The 14,229-nt window shown below is 44.2% G+C and overlaps 1 protein-coding gene across 1 annotated transcript; it reads left to right on the forward strand.

Annotated features, from left to right (window-relative positions):
• Positions 1-3,314: 3,314 nt before the first annotated feature.
• CALR (calreticulin) lies at positions 3,315-13,291 on the forward strand. The gene is made up of 9 exons (XM_081894520.1): positions 3,315-3,502; positions 6,112-6,213; positions 6,515-6,718; positions 7,180-7,274; positions 7,833-8,042; positions 8,703-8,816; positions 9,934-10,077; positions 10,866-10,958; positions 12,155-13,291. The coding sequence occupies exons 1-9, from the start codon at positions 3,415-3,417 to the stop codon at positions 12,353-12,355; spliced, it is 1,251 nt and encodes a 416-aa protein (XP_081750646.1). The 5' UTR covers positions 3,315-3,414; the 3' UTR covers positions 12,356-13,291.
• Positions 13,292-14,229: the final 938 nt, after the last annotated feature.

A 14,229-nucleotide genomic window follows, 5' to 3' on the forward strand; every position in this document is an offset into this window, starting at 1 on the left:
CCCCCTGCTTTAAAAGTTTGCTGACCCCTGCAGTAGAGGCTTGGGTAGAACTCTTGTCCTTTCTATACACACCAATGGCTTGCTCGCATAAGTGCAGGAGCGAGCGTTTAAGAGCTTTTTGTCTTTCTCCCCTGAGTCTGGAGCACTCATGCCAACCTGGCCAAGCCCTAGGTAAGCCCCTGGTTGAGGTCCATAGAGGGGAGGGCTTCCTTCTGATGGGATCAAAGAAGTAGGGGGTTGTTTGACATACAACCTTTGGCTCTGCTTATCTGAGGAGAGGTAGTTGAGCTGCACAATAAGAAGGCCTACCTGGGATTGCTGACTGCAATCGAGGAGGTCTGAAGGGAAGCTCTGAGGGCTGCTGTGAGTTCCCAGTTGCCTATGGCTATGGCAGTGCGTGGCACAGTTGTCTGTGCTGCATGCAGGCTTTCCCCAATGTAATAATTTGATTCCAGTAAAGCTGTCTTTTTCTGCTTGTGCAACAATCTCTCATACATCCTACCGAAGCCCTTATGATTATAACAATTGCTATATTAGTCCTGCAGCCTATATCATTATTAGCCTCTTCTGCCCCAGCCATGCTGCCTTTGTTTTCTGTTTTTCAGTCCAGGTTGTGTCTCTATGCTTTATGCCAGGGGTCAGCAAACTTTTTCAGCAAGGGGCCGGTCCACTGTCCCTCAGACCTTATGGAGGACCGGACTATATTTTGAAAAAAATAATAATGAACAAATTCCTATGCCCCACAAATAACCCAGAGATGCATTTTAAATAAAAGGACACGTTTCTACTCATGTACAAAACACGCTGATTCCCAGACTGTTCACAAGCCAGATTTAGAAGGCAATTGGGCGGATGTGGCCCCCGGACCTTAGGTTGCCTGTCCATGCTTTATGCTGAGTAAGTTACTCAATCACTCTGCGAAACTACCTTTGTGCTAGCTCTCACAGCCTCCTCAGTGTTCTCTTCTCTTTTCTTTTCTGAAACATAACTGAGCACTGTACTTTTCTTAGCACATATCGTTGGTAAAACCAGTGGTTCGGTTTTTGTAGAAATGTTGCAGAGCTATCATGGGGATAGATTCAGGAGAGCATGCAAACACATTGGTGCTCTCCATCTCTGAACAGACTATTACAACCTGATATGAAATATTTTAGCCAGTTAAATGTGACCGAAAATATTTGCATTTTACTATTTGCCTTTTCAACAGGCTACATACACACCATATCTTTCAAGCACATTTAAACCATCTCCCCCCACCCCACCCACTAAAGATGCTTGGAACTGCGGTGGGTGGGATTGCTAATTCTCCCCCCATGCCTGCCCCCCCTTTAAAATAATGTTTTCAGCTAAGTGCGTAAAACTGAATTTGCGCAAGTTACCGTATTTTTTGCCCTATAAGACGCACCAGACCATAAGACGCACCTAGTTTTTGGAGGAGGAAAACAAGAAAAAAATATTCTGAATCCCAGAAGCCAGAACAGCAAGAGGGATCGCTGAGCAGTGAAAGCAGCAATCCCTCTTGCTGTTCTGGCTTCTGGGATAGCTGCGCAGCCTGCATTCGCGCCATAAGACGCACACACATTTCCCCTTGCTTTTTAGGAGGGAAAAAGTGTGTCATATAGAGCGAAAAATACAGTAAATGTGTGTAGGTTGTGAGTCAACTGCACTTTAATTGTATGACTAGATGACCCTTGGGGTCCCTTCCAACTCTACAGGTCTATGTTCTTCCCAAAGACTCTGTAATGGTTTCCCCCCAAAGAATCATGGGCATTGTAATTTTTTTGAATTCTTTATTAGACACCCATAGAGGATGGGGGAATTGTGCTACCGGCAACATGTCTGTGCATTATCAACAGCTTTTTTATGCACTGTAAATAATTTCAACCACTTGCATTTCCTGCATTTAATTAATTTTGCTCTCCTTTATGTATTTAACTTATTTACTACACTTCTATTACACCTTTCCTCCAGTGAACTCAAGGTTCCTATGCTGTCCTCAAAACAACTAGCGATAAATAATGCTAGTTGGTTAGAGAGGTGTGCTGATAATAACAAGGTTGCAGGTTCAATCCCCGTATGGGACAGTTGCATATTCAGGTTGGGCCAGATGATCCGCAGGGTCCCTTCCAACTTTATGATCTCTGATTCTATGAATCTATAAGGCCCATGCCGATGATCTAGTATAAGGTCACTTGGTGGGCTTCCTCACTGAGCAGGTTTACAACCCCGCTTCCATCCCCAAGACATTTCTATTAGGCAGGACAACATCTCACGAGGCATCTGATGAAGTGCACTGTGGTCCAGGAAAACTTATGCTTTAAGAAATGTGTTAATCTTCCAGGTGTGTTCTTATGGTGCTGTCAGGTGTGGAAGCAACTGTTGCTCTTCCAGCTCCAGCAATTTGGGGGCGGGTATTCGTGTGTGGGGGGGGGGTAGGCACTTGTTTTGAGTCCTGTAGATCCAGGTTCCTTTCCAGTTACAGTATTCGCCATCTAACTAGAGATCTGCCAGTACAGTTTAGATCATGGATAGGCAAACTAAGGCCCGGGGGCCAGATCTGGCGTAATCGCCTTCTAAATCTGGCCCACAGATGGTCTGGGAATCAGCGTGTTTTTGCATGAGTAGAATGTGTCCTTTTATTTAAAAAGCACCTCTGCGTTATTTGTGGGGCCTGCCCGGTGTTTTTACATGAGTAGAATGTGTCCTTTTATTTAAAATGCATCTCCGGGTTATTTGTGGGGCATAGGAATTAGTTCATTTCCCCCCTTCAAAATATAGTCTGGCCCCCCACAAGGTCTGAGGAATAGTGGACCGGCCCCCTGCTGAAAATATTTGCTGACCACTGATTTAGGTACTGCCTGGCTAGATAGCACAAGGCTTATTCAGCTGTTCACTGTGCTTCCTTGATGTGCTTGTTAGTGCTGGGAACACATTCTGCATATGGCTATTCCAGTTAACGCGTTGGCTTGGGAGGCGATGGGGTGGGCGTGGGAAAGATTGCCGTGAACTGGCCCTTTAAAACCCCGCTGGGCTCACGTGGGGCTGTTGCGAAAAAAAAGGGAAAAAGATCGGGTGACGCATCCACGGCGGAGGGGAGGGGGGCGGCTCCCCCCGAACGCGTGGTCGTGCCTCATTGGCCGGGACCGGCGGCCAATAAGAAGCAGCCATCTGGGACGCCAACGTTCGGGGGTGCCGCCCAGCCCGCCGCGCTGCCGGTGGACCAATAGCAGCGCCGGCCGGGGCCGGATGGAGCAATCGGAGAGCGGCGTGGGCGGGCGTTCGGAGGAGAGCCCTATAAAAGGGCACCGAAAGCTCCTCGCCGGCCGCAGTTGCTCTGTCGTCGGTGTCCGTCACCGAAGCTTTCGCTCTTCTTGAAAGGGCCTCCTCGCGGGGAAATAAAATCTACACAGGGAGATGGGTCCCTTCTTCGCCTTCTGCTCTCTGCTGGCTCTCGCGTCGGCCGGGCCTGCCCAGTACTTCAGGGAGGAGTTCGGGGACGGAGGTGAGGGTCGCTGCTGGCTGGCTGGGGGGCCGGGTTGGAGGCTCCCGGGGGCCGGGTGGGCTTCCCTTGGGCCGCGGGGGTTCGGGCCTCGCTTAGGGCTGTGCCGCCTCAGGAGGGGCTTAGAGGCGGCGGGGGGGGGGCGCGTCGATGTAATTGCTCCCCCCGCCATCTTAGGAGGCTCTGCCCCCCCCCGAATTGCCAAATGTCGTATGACAGGATCGCGATATTCGTCTTTCCTTGCAGCCCTTCTGGTATTTCCACGCGATGCGGCCTCGTGAGGGCGGACGGGGTCGGCGTTATTACCCTGTTGGGGTTGGAGGATGGGCTGCGGGGTGGAGGTCCCTCTGCGGCTTAAGCCAGCAAAGGCCGAGGCACGACTGGGAGCGGGCCGGGTTTCGGTTTCGGGGGGGGGCGGGCGAGCTCTGCAGCTGTCAGAACCAGGAGGGAGAAAGCGTCCCTTAAGGCTGGTGTAGTGAGTGAGAAGGGGCTTGCTTGCTTCCTTGGGGGCTCCAGGATCTTGTCACATGAAGGGCAGGATGTGGAGAGGAACGTATGGCTGCTCTCTCTCCCCCCACCAGGTAAAAATGCGTACCTAAGAAGCCTTGTACCTTAAGAGGGGGAACTTGTGCGAAGGATGCATTCATTCTGTCACACTCCTTCCCATTTTTTCAGGAGCAACTCTCAGCCTGCCAATACTCTTCTCATTTTACAGGAGCATCTTCGTATACTGCCTTTGAGTTGCTGTTTTTAAGAGCCTCGCTTGAGAGAAGCTAGCAGATGTGATGGAACCTGCTATAGCCCCCCCCAACACACACACATACATACACATTGGGGAGGATGCCACCTTAACTGCATGTGTGACAAGGACATAGGTCTTGTTGTGTCTAGTCTAGACCTGGGATGCGATGGGGAGTTGGTAATTAAGCCATAATCAGCAGGGGCCATGGGGATATAGAACACGGGCTAAATAGATCGCTGTGGGGATGTCTCTAGAACACACAGACCGCCCATTGCTGGAGTATCGAAAATGACAGGTGCATCCTGGTGTGGAGAATTGAAAAGCAGTGTAGACACTGCCAGCTGGTTTTCTCTTAAGAACTCTACAGAAATATGGTGGTTTTCGTGTGTTATGTGCATGGCAATAAGGATAGAAATGGGTGTTGGTGCAAGATGGGAGTGGAAGCTGTTTAGATTGTTTTAGCACCTCAATACTAGTTTTTGGTATACCACTGCTGGAGTCAACTATTGTCCAGTAGAGCCTTTTGATAATACAGTTGAAATTGCCAGTATTGAGGCCCAGCTGCTGCGGAGCATCTGACATGCATTTTCTCTTGTTCCTCTTTGTAGAGATTTAAGCTGCAATCTTCATCCATTTAACTTGGAGTAAACCATGTTTAACACATTGGTGTATATGGTTTTGACATGTATAGGATTATGTCTTAATCATTTCATTTGTGGATCTGAACACTTTTAATTACACATTTTTTAATTAAATATTTTTCATAACAAAGCTGTTTCATTAGAAAGCCATGCAGTTGCAGTGCCCTGTCTTAAATGGGAGCAGTACCCCAAAAGTGAAGGTGCTAATACTGCTTTTCTTTTGTAGCATATTATATGTAGGCAATTTATGGTGGATAGAAATTAGGTAGATCATTTGCATCTGCAGTGATCAGGCAAAGCATGTTCTTATTCACTGCTGAAATTGTTGCCAGGATTTTGCAGGTTAAGACAAGTGTTTTATCTTAACAAATTCTAGTTCAGTTTGTGTTCAATGTGTTAACTTACACATGATCAGAATTTGCTCACTTTTGCAATTCACCCTTTTAATGAGCTATGGGTCAAATTCATGTTGCCAACTTGATCTTCCACAACCTTGTGAAGTAGATCTGGCTGGGAGGAAAGATCAAGGGAACCCACAAAAACAGGACCATTTAGTAAATCACAATTCACTAACTTGGTGCATGCCTGCTGGGGAATTGTGCTCCCAATATACCTGGTGTGAGCCAGATTGGCAAGAGTTGCAGTAGACAACAGGGGAAGTCATCTAAAGCAGAATCAGCATACAAATCTCATATGCATCACAGCATTGAAAAGGGGTTGGGATGTTGGCCACATATAAATCTGTCACAGAACCTATTATATGCTAAATCACTTAAAGCAAAGTAGATGTTGTGTTGGGCATTTGTCCTGGGACTGCCATTACATGTCATGGCCAAGAGCAAGGTTTTGGACCCAACTCATACCTGTAGTCATCATACCAGATAGTCCATTATTATATCCATTTTAGCTTGCTTCAAGTTGAGTGGTAAGTTGATTTTAAAAGATTCAAGGTGGGGTCTGAACTTTTGCAACCAAAACTGACTGATTTTGACTGACGTTTTGCTTCCTTGTACAGGGTCACTGCAACATTGCAAAAACGTTGTAAGCTTGTTGCAAAAATTATTTTTGTAACTGAACATAAAAAAATGTTTGTGCCACATGTTGCATTTGAATGGTTTTATTTGCCCTCTGTGGTCTTGGGAGCATTTGTAGCCCAGTGTTAACCAAATGTATGTGGTGAATCATTGTAGCTCTTTAGTTTCAAAATTTGTTCCTTTCGTTCCTTTTAGATGCCTGGACAAACCGTTGGGTAGAATCAAAGCACAAGTCTGACTATGGGAAATTCAAGCTTACTGCTGGCAAATTCTATGGAGATGCAGAGAAAGACAAAGGTAAGGAGATGTTCTGGAGGACTGTGTTCTCTTAATTCAGTCACAAATGGAGTCCTGAATGTGATGATTGCAGTGTTGCACGGGATCAGGCTTGCCTTATTAAATGTTAGTATATCAGGGCAATCCCTGAGTTTTCACTTGCCACAACTTTTGTAGACATTGGATTATTCTTCCACTTCTGGTCCCCTAGGGAATAAAATTGAGAGGGTTTCTGTGAGGGCATTGTATAATCAGATTTGTACACTATTGTCATGATATCCCCGTCTCTTATATACACCTTGACTGTGTTTCATCTTCCCAGGACTTCAGACAAGTCAGGATGCTCGTTTCTATGCACTCTCTGCTACCTTTGATCGCTTCAGCAACAAGGATAAGACCCTGGTGGTTCAGTTCACAGTGAAACATGAACAAAACATTGACTGTGGAGGTGGCTATGTGAAACTCTTCCCCTCAACCCTGAACCAAGAGGACATGCATGGGGATTCTGAGTACAACATCATGTTTGGTGAGTGCGCTTGCTTGAAATACATACTTGTCTGGGCGGTTGCTAATCTGTAAGGCTGTAGGAGGGTGTCAACAAGAGGCCCATGCAGCAAATTGAGGGTTGATGCTCCTTCCCTTGGGCCTCCTCCGTGTATGCTAGTAAATGGGCATGATAGTGTTTGGTTTTTAGAGGGCAGGGGGTATAGCCTTGCATGATGCTAGGCAAGCATTGGAAACCATTCTACAACACTTACATTGCTCTGCTTTTGGAATGGCACCTAATTTGAGAAATATCGTTTGTTATTGGGGAATGATTAAGTTATGCAGTAGTGAACTCCTGAGTATTTTCTGTATTCTTGTAAGTGGGCATTGTGGTGTTAGTTTGAGACTGAACTGAATGCTTGCTGCCCACTTTTGATCATATGGGTGTGGGCCTCCATTTTAATTCTGTTATGAATCCTATGCCCTTTGTCTCCAATGCAGGTCCTGATATCTGTGGCCCAGGTACCAAGAAGGTTCATGTGATCTTCAACTACAAAGGCAAAAATGTCTTAATCAATAAGGACATCCGTTGTAAAGTGAGTGTCTGGAGGCCAAACTGAGCAAAGTCCTTTTGAAATTCTGATCCTAGAAAGAAAGCAGTATGGCTAAAAATGGATAGAATTGATATTAAATTAAATCAAACCAGATATTAAGTTGTATTCCCCAAAGTTATTGTTGGACTGCACCCAATGAGATCACTGGTTATTATTTTCAATGGAGCTACTCTGCATAGGCCTACCATTGGGTAGAATTTTTTTAATACTGTACAAAATTTCTTACTAATTTAATATTGTTGGTGCTCTGTAACACATATATATATATAGAGAGAGAGAGTTCAATGAGGCCTTTGTCTAAATTGATACTTTCGTTCATTTATCAGATGCAACTAAAAATGAAGCTGTGTAAATAATACTCTGTTTAGTTGTAAATTAACATGGTTTAGTAGTCAGACTTGTGCCATAGTTTAGGAAATGTATGCAGTATCAGTGGGAAGCTTGACTTAAATCTGCCTTTTTTTTTTCTTGCTGAAAAGCATTCCACCCTAGGCTAAAGGGAATCTGTTATCCTCAGTTTTAAGCTGTTTCCTTTGACAGGATGACGAGTTTACACATCTTTATACCCTCATCGTGCGGCCTGATAACACATATGAAGTAAAGATTGACAACAACAAAGTGGAGTCTGGCAGCTTGGAGGATGACTGGGATTTCCTGCCTCCCAAGAAAATTAAGGATCCAGAGGCAAAGAAACCAGATGACTGGGATGAAAGAGCAAAGATAGATGATCCTGAAGACACAAAACCAGAGGTTAGTGTGTACTAGTGGCGGTATAGCACCAACAATGTACACTGCACTTAAGAGCAATGTAAACAGAGGCACCAGACTTGAAACCAGAGTTTCAACTGTGGGGTAGACAATAAGAGGGAGCTGGGGAAATGGTTACGTTCTTTGTGAGTGGGTGAGAAGAGATTGTGACATTGTAGTTTCAACTGATGGCTGTGCAGAATCATTGAATTGTAGAGTTGGAAGGGACCCTGAGGTTCATCTAGCCAAGGGGTCTGCAACCTTTAAGACAAAAAGAGCCACTTGAACCTGTTTCCGAAGGAAAAAGAAACTAGGAGCCGCAAAACTATTGCATGCGCGCCGCTGCCCTCCGAGCTGACAGCGGGCGGGAAGGTGACGTCGGGACGGTGCGTGACTAATGCACGCACCGCCCCATGCAACGTCACAGCTAGTACAGCGCCCGCCACAGTGGGGAGTGTCGGGGCGCACAATGCGCCTCCTCCCCTCGCTAGTATCCGCCCCGCAGCCGCGGCAAAGGTGTAAAATAGCCACATGCGGCTCCGGAGCCGCGGGTTGCAGACCCCTGATCTAGCCCAACCCCTTGCAATGCAGGAAGGCAATACTGATCTTGGCTGGGTGAGAAGGTTGCCTAATACCCGTTCCCCCCCCCCCACTTGTTTTCAGGACTGGGATAAGCCAGAACATATTCCTGATCCTGATGCCAAGAAGCCTGAGGACTGGGATGAAGAGATGGATGGCGAGTGGGAACCACCAGTAATCCAAAATCCAGAATATAAGGTAAATAGTGGCTAAGGCTGCCGTGTTGGATGTTTTCATTTATAAAGCCACACCACCAAACTCCTCACTTAAGTGCCTCTAATTAATTGAGTAATAGACTTCTAAAAGAAAGCAATCCTAGAAGAGGCACCCCCTTGTCCCTTACACAGATGAATGCCTCTTCTAAAGTGATCTCCACCATGATTAGTCTTTAATCAAAATGTCATTTTTAATATAGAATATTTTAGTCCTCTGCAAATAGGAGTTAGATTAAATCTTTATAGGGTGATGGTTCTAACGGTTGCCCTTGAAACACCTCTTAATGTAAAGAGGGTTTGTTACTATGGATTTAAAACCATCACACTTACTTATCGTACTGGAGTTAGACTTCAAGCTCTTGGTCTAAAATTGCCTTGCTATATATAAAATTTCAGTGTTATCTTTGTTTTTCTGGGTAGGTAGTTTTAGACATGTTGAAAAGAAGTATATTGGTTAATAGTATGATCCAGGTGAAAAAAAATCAAATTAAACCTTGGATGTTTTAAACAAGGCAGGAATATGAACATACCGTACTTTTCTGTGTATAACACACTCCTTATTTTGGGGGAGGTTGCCCAGAGTTGTTGAGCTTTTTTGGGAGGAAATCACTCACCTGCCTGACCGATGCTAACACACATGTGTCACAACATCCTTCTAAGGTCTGTCCCCAATTGCCACAGTGACACCCAATCAACTACCTGTTGCATCAGATACCAATAACACACTGCAGACAATCTCTGGCTTGCGGCATCAACCAATCCTACGTTCCCCCATGCACAATCCATGTATAAAATGACCCCCTATCTTAAACATGATATTATTTTTTTTAGTAAAAAAAACCTAGTCTTATACACTGAAAAGTATGGTGATTTGTGTCCTTTTTTAAAACTCCACCAGAGCCTTATGTGGAATGTACACATACATGTATAAGAAGGTTGAATTAAAACTGGAATTAATGCAAACCATTCATTTTTTATTCTTTTGTCCCTTCCATGCTTAAGTTGTCAAATGTGCTGGCCACTAAGTATTGGAGATTTATTTTAAAACTGACTCTATTAAAATTGGTTCTGGATTTCCTATGTTTTTTATATTTTTGCAGGGGGAGTGGAAACCTCGTCAGATAGACAACCCCAACTACAAAGGGAAATGGATTCATCCTGAGATAGATAATCCTGAGTACACTCCTGATCCCGACCTTTACTTCTTTGAAAACTTTGGTGTCATTGGCTTGGACTTGTGGCAGGTGAGTTCTTGATACAATATCCCACTTCTCCATGCTCAGTTCACAACAAACTACATAGAAGCTACCACATTAATATACCTGGCCAGAAGCTTACAATTAAAAAGTTCAGGTCAGATGTTAAGCATAGAAGAATGTTCTATGCTTGTATCTAAGGATGCAAGTTTGCATAGTTTCCTGTTTTTCCAATGCTTCCTGCCCCAACATCTGAATGTATTCTGGATTTATTGGTGGCATTCCTGACTTTCAGGATTGTTGTATATACTCCTGTTGTGTATGCTTTGATGAAATAGAAAACTATAAATAGAAAACATATTAACTTGATAAATTAGTTGCCACAGCAGCCAATTTTCTCAAGCATTCATTTAGTGGGGAAGCAGGGTACAAATTATTGAAATAAGTAATATAAATGTTAATAGAAGTCGTGAGCAGTCTCAAGTCTAAGGCAGTTTTGTGTCCAAACAGACACCAAATTATAGGAATACCATAACTATGATGTAATAAAAGAGAACGTATAAACAATCTTTATCCAAGACTGTAATAGTTATGCTATTAAAGTGGTCTTGATTCAAAATGTGGTATCAAAAGCAGCAGCTTTTGTGATGTCTTATTCTGTGTTCAGCTGCAAGATTTATGAGAGAAAAGTAGAGTGTAAATACTTAAATGAATCTGGAGCGGTTGGTGGAGAAATTATGGCTGATGATGCTGAAACGTTTCATTGCTTTATAAGCTGTCAGAAACCTAAAGAGTTATGTAGAAACATTGGAGCTCATTGTTGTTTTTTGCTACAGGTCAAGTCTGGCACCATTTTTGACAACTTCCTGATTACTGATGATGAGAAATTTGCTGAAGAAGTTGGCAATGAAACCTGGGGTGCCACTAAGGTGAGAAGTCATTTTTCTTTATCTTTATGGCCAGGGTCATCACCACATCATCTTGTTTTACCTAGGTTCTGTAAAGTGCTTTAAATGAATAATCCATCACTTCAAATGAGCAAGTTCCAGATTCTGAACTTTAGAAACTGCTATGGACTATGTTAAAATGTTGAGGGTGACTTTTGGCCTCCATCTCATTCCTTCTATGATATATCGTCCAAAACTGTTTTGAAGTCCATATTGTGATACTGGTTTCATAATTTTTGACCTTGCAAAATATCACGAATCCTGGTGTGTGTTGCAAAAATCACAATGTGGGAAAAACCATGAAGCCAACCAATGCTTCTCTGAATTCCTGCAGCCCGTATTTGCTCTGCTGGCTGAGCTCTCCCCTGCCTCAAACAGGGAGCAGTGAATCATAAAAGCAGGTGCTGGCAAAAATGATACAGGAAAAACCATGAAGCCAGCCAATGTTGCTTCATCCTTATACTGATATACCACAATGTTTGTAATGTCACAATATTTAGCTGGTGATTTGGCACAATATTCAAAACCAAATATCACCCACCCCAATTGGGGGGGGGGTCTCTTTCAACTGATTCTATCAAATTTGTTTTCAACTGCTTTTATCTTGCTGCTCCTTACTTTTTATCATTATGTTCTTAATACTTCATGAATTAGACTTGGAAGTATAGTATGCTGAAGGGTGGGATATAGAGAGCTAAGTTAGTTGGTGGATCAGAGCCGAAGGCTCAGGCTTCTCTTTAATAGCCAGATGCCTTGTCCAACACAGTGGGTAAAGTATGGAAGTGATGGCCTTCCCCCGTTCATATGCGGGCAACTCCATATTTACATGGAGAGGCTGCATTCTGAGGTACTGTATCTGTCAATGGGATGGGCATAAGCCTGCCCTGTTCTGCCCCCTTGCCAATTGTGCACAAATGGGAAGTTGTCAGTCTAAATATGGAGGTTTGACTTTTGCTTACTATCTGTCTGCCCTCCATGAGTTTTTAAGTATGGAATGAAGAAACACTCAAAGCTTGTAACAATTGCCTAACTTCTGTAAGTTATATTTTCTATGATATATCTTCGCTGAGAGATGAGAGCAGCTGCATGGTTTTCAAGCCTTTAGCACCATACTACTGAGTCCTACTTAACATGATAAGCCCTATTCAAGAACATATATCCCTTTAAATTGTCACTAGGATGCTGAGAAGAAAATGAAAGAGCAGCAGGATGAGGAGCAACGAAAGAAGCAGGAGGAAGAAGACAAGAAGAAGAAAGAAGAGGAGGGAGACGATGAGCCGGAGGGTGAAGATAATGAGGAGGATGAAGAGGATGAGGAGGAAGAGGAAGAAAAGGATGAGGAGGAAGAAACAGATGGCCCACTGAAGGATGAGCTGTGATTAGGGGTGGTTAGGTGTGCTTGTTGGCTGAGCCTCGCCCTGGGCCTGTACCATGCAGTCTGCTTGGTTGAACCCAACAAAGGAGAGGGGAATAACAGTAATGTCTCTATGAGACAAAAGAACTTTTTTTTTATTGGTGTGTTTGTTTGTCTTAACCCTCTTCCCAAATGTCATCAGTTATTCATTCATGTGTGTAGAGGGAGAACTAGAACCTGCGTCCTAAGGTGGCTAACTGTAGGAACATAACCCTTTGAAATGGGGATGGTGCCATTGACCATCTCTATTTCTTTTTTTTTTTAAGAATATGGCCACTTTTTCACTAAAGTTTGACTCCAGTCACCCTCCAGAAATGGATGTCCATAAAGCAGAACTCCTCTGTATTGCCTGCCCTTTTGCTTATCCTTTTAAGATACTTGAAGCTCCAAATGGTGGTTTCATACTTAAAAGGGGTGGGATACCTGGGAATAGAATATTAGATGGCTTCCAGGAAAACAAAATGGAGACAACCAGTATTGTATGATGTGTAAGACAACGGATGTTGACATCCTGTCTTGTTCTAAGAGTAGTAACGGTCACTTTTGCTGCTGTGCCCATTAGACAAATCAGGTGCTTTTTTAAAAAGCACAAAGTGCAATGGGCAAAGCAAACTATTACTTTTAACCCAATTTGGATGGCACCCTTAGCTTTTAGATATTTCATATGACAGCCTTGTGTGTGTCAGGGTGTGGTGGTGGTCATTGCAGAGCTTCAGCTGGAGGATCACTAGGGGTGGGGTGATAAATTTCTGCTTTAGATGTGTCCGGGCAGAGAGCTAGGAACTGAAGAGCCTATGGAGGCAGAGACTAACACAAGGAGTCATCTCACTTGTTCACACTTGAATGTATGGAAGATTGAAGAAAATTTCTATTAAATTAAACTTCATGTCTGGCCCATAAACAGATTTGTTGTGTTGTACTGTGTTTGGATGATCATTGTATTCTGAGCTAGTATGTGCTCCATAGCAAAGCAAGGTCACTTGCCAGAAAGTGGTTTAAGAGTATATAAAATTCTACTCTTGAAAGAGAATATAGGATAGTAGAAAATAAATGATAGCATGGCTACTCTCTAGTTGGCTTTTACCTGATCCATAGGATTATCCCATCCTATGGAAAGCTACTATGGCGTGTCCCTTGTCAATGAGGAATTGAGTTACTTTCTAGCACAAGGTTTTCCTTTTAAGAGAATCACTTGAGTATTCAGCCTTGCTTTGGTGAAGTTCCCCCATATGGAAGGAAAGCTATGGTCAGTGTCCTTGTCACATGTCTGGGCTCCCATTCAGGACAAAATTCTAGACCTGCTTCCGCTGTCTGAAATCAACATCATTGCTAACATTTAGAGCCATTCTTTCACCTGGCATGCAAATGTAACAGCTGCCTTTAATACCCTACAGAGAGGCAAAGTCAGTAGCTGATGCTGTACTGCACAAGGACCTTGATTCGCCTAAGGAAAATGCCGAATCGCAAATAGACCCATAATTAAGAAGGGTGGCATGGAGGCGATGGGGAACTAGCACCAGTCGTGCATTGTACAGTCGCCCTGTCAATATTTACAGGCTGGAGGCGCCTACTCGGAAGTAAACCCGTGTCCTCCCATGGGAAAATCCTACCGCGTCACTTCCGCTTTGTTCCTGAACATTGGATGCCCAGAAAAGAAATCCCCATCGAAAGCCACCCCCAACTTAAATCACCCCCTCCTCCCACGGCGTTACTCGCTTGCGCAGAAGGCGCGCGAAACGGAAATCCCCGAAACGAACCGGAAGCCGGGCAACGTGCGCGCGGGCGCGTTTTCTAGCCTTCCTGACTCTATGGTTAAGGAACGCCTCGGCCTGTCTTCCT

The sequence above is a fragment of the Podarcis melisellensis genome, assembly GCF_964234715.1.
Source record: "Podarcis melisellensis genome assembly, chromosome: 17".
In the NCBI taxonomy this organism is placed as follows: Eukaryota; Metazoa; Chordata; class Lepidosauria; order Squamata; family Lacertidae; genus Podarcis; species Podarcis melisellensis.

What these genes read in the sequence shown, in the direction of transcription:
- CALR (XM_081894520.1), top strand. Translation starts at nt 3,415, where the DNA reads ATGGGTCCCTTCTTCGCCTTCTGCTCTCTGCTGGCTCTCGCGTCGGCC. An exon ending in GGAGGAGTTCGGGGACGGAG is followed by an intron (nt 3,503 to 6,111) that starts GTGAGGGTCGCT and finishes CGTTCCTTTTAG; the next exon opens with ATGCCTGGACAAACCGTTGG. An exon ending in TGAGTACAACATCATGTTTG is followed by an intron (nt 6,719 to 7,179) that starts GTGAGTGCGCTT and finishes TCTCCAATGCAG; the next exon opens with GTCCTGATATCTGTGGCCCA.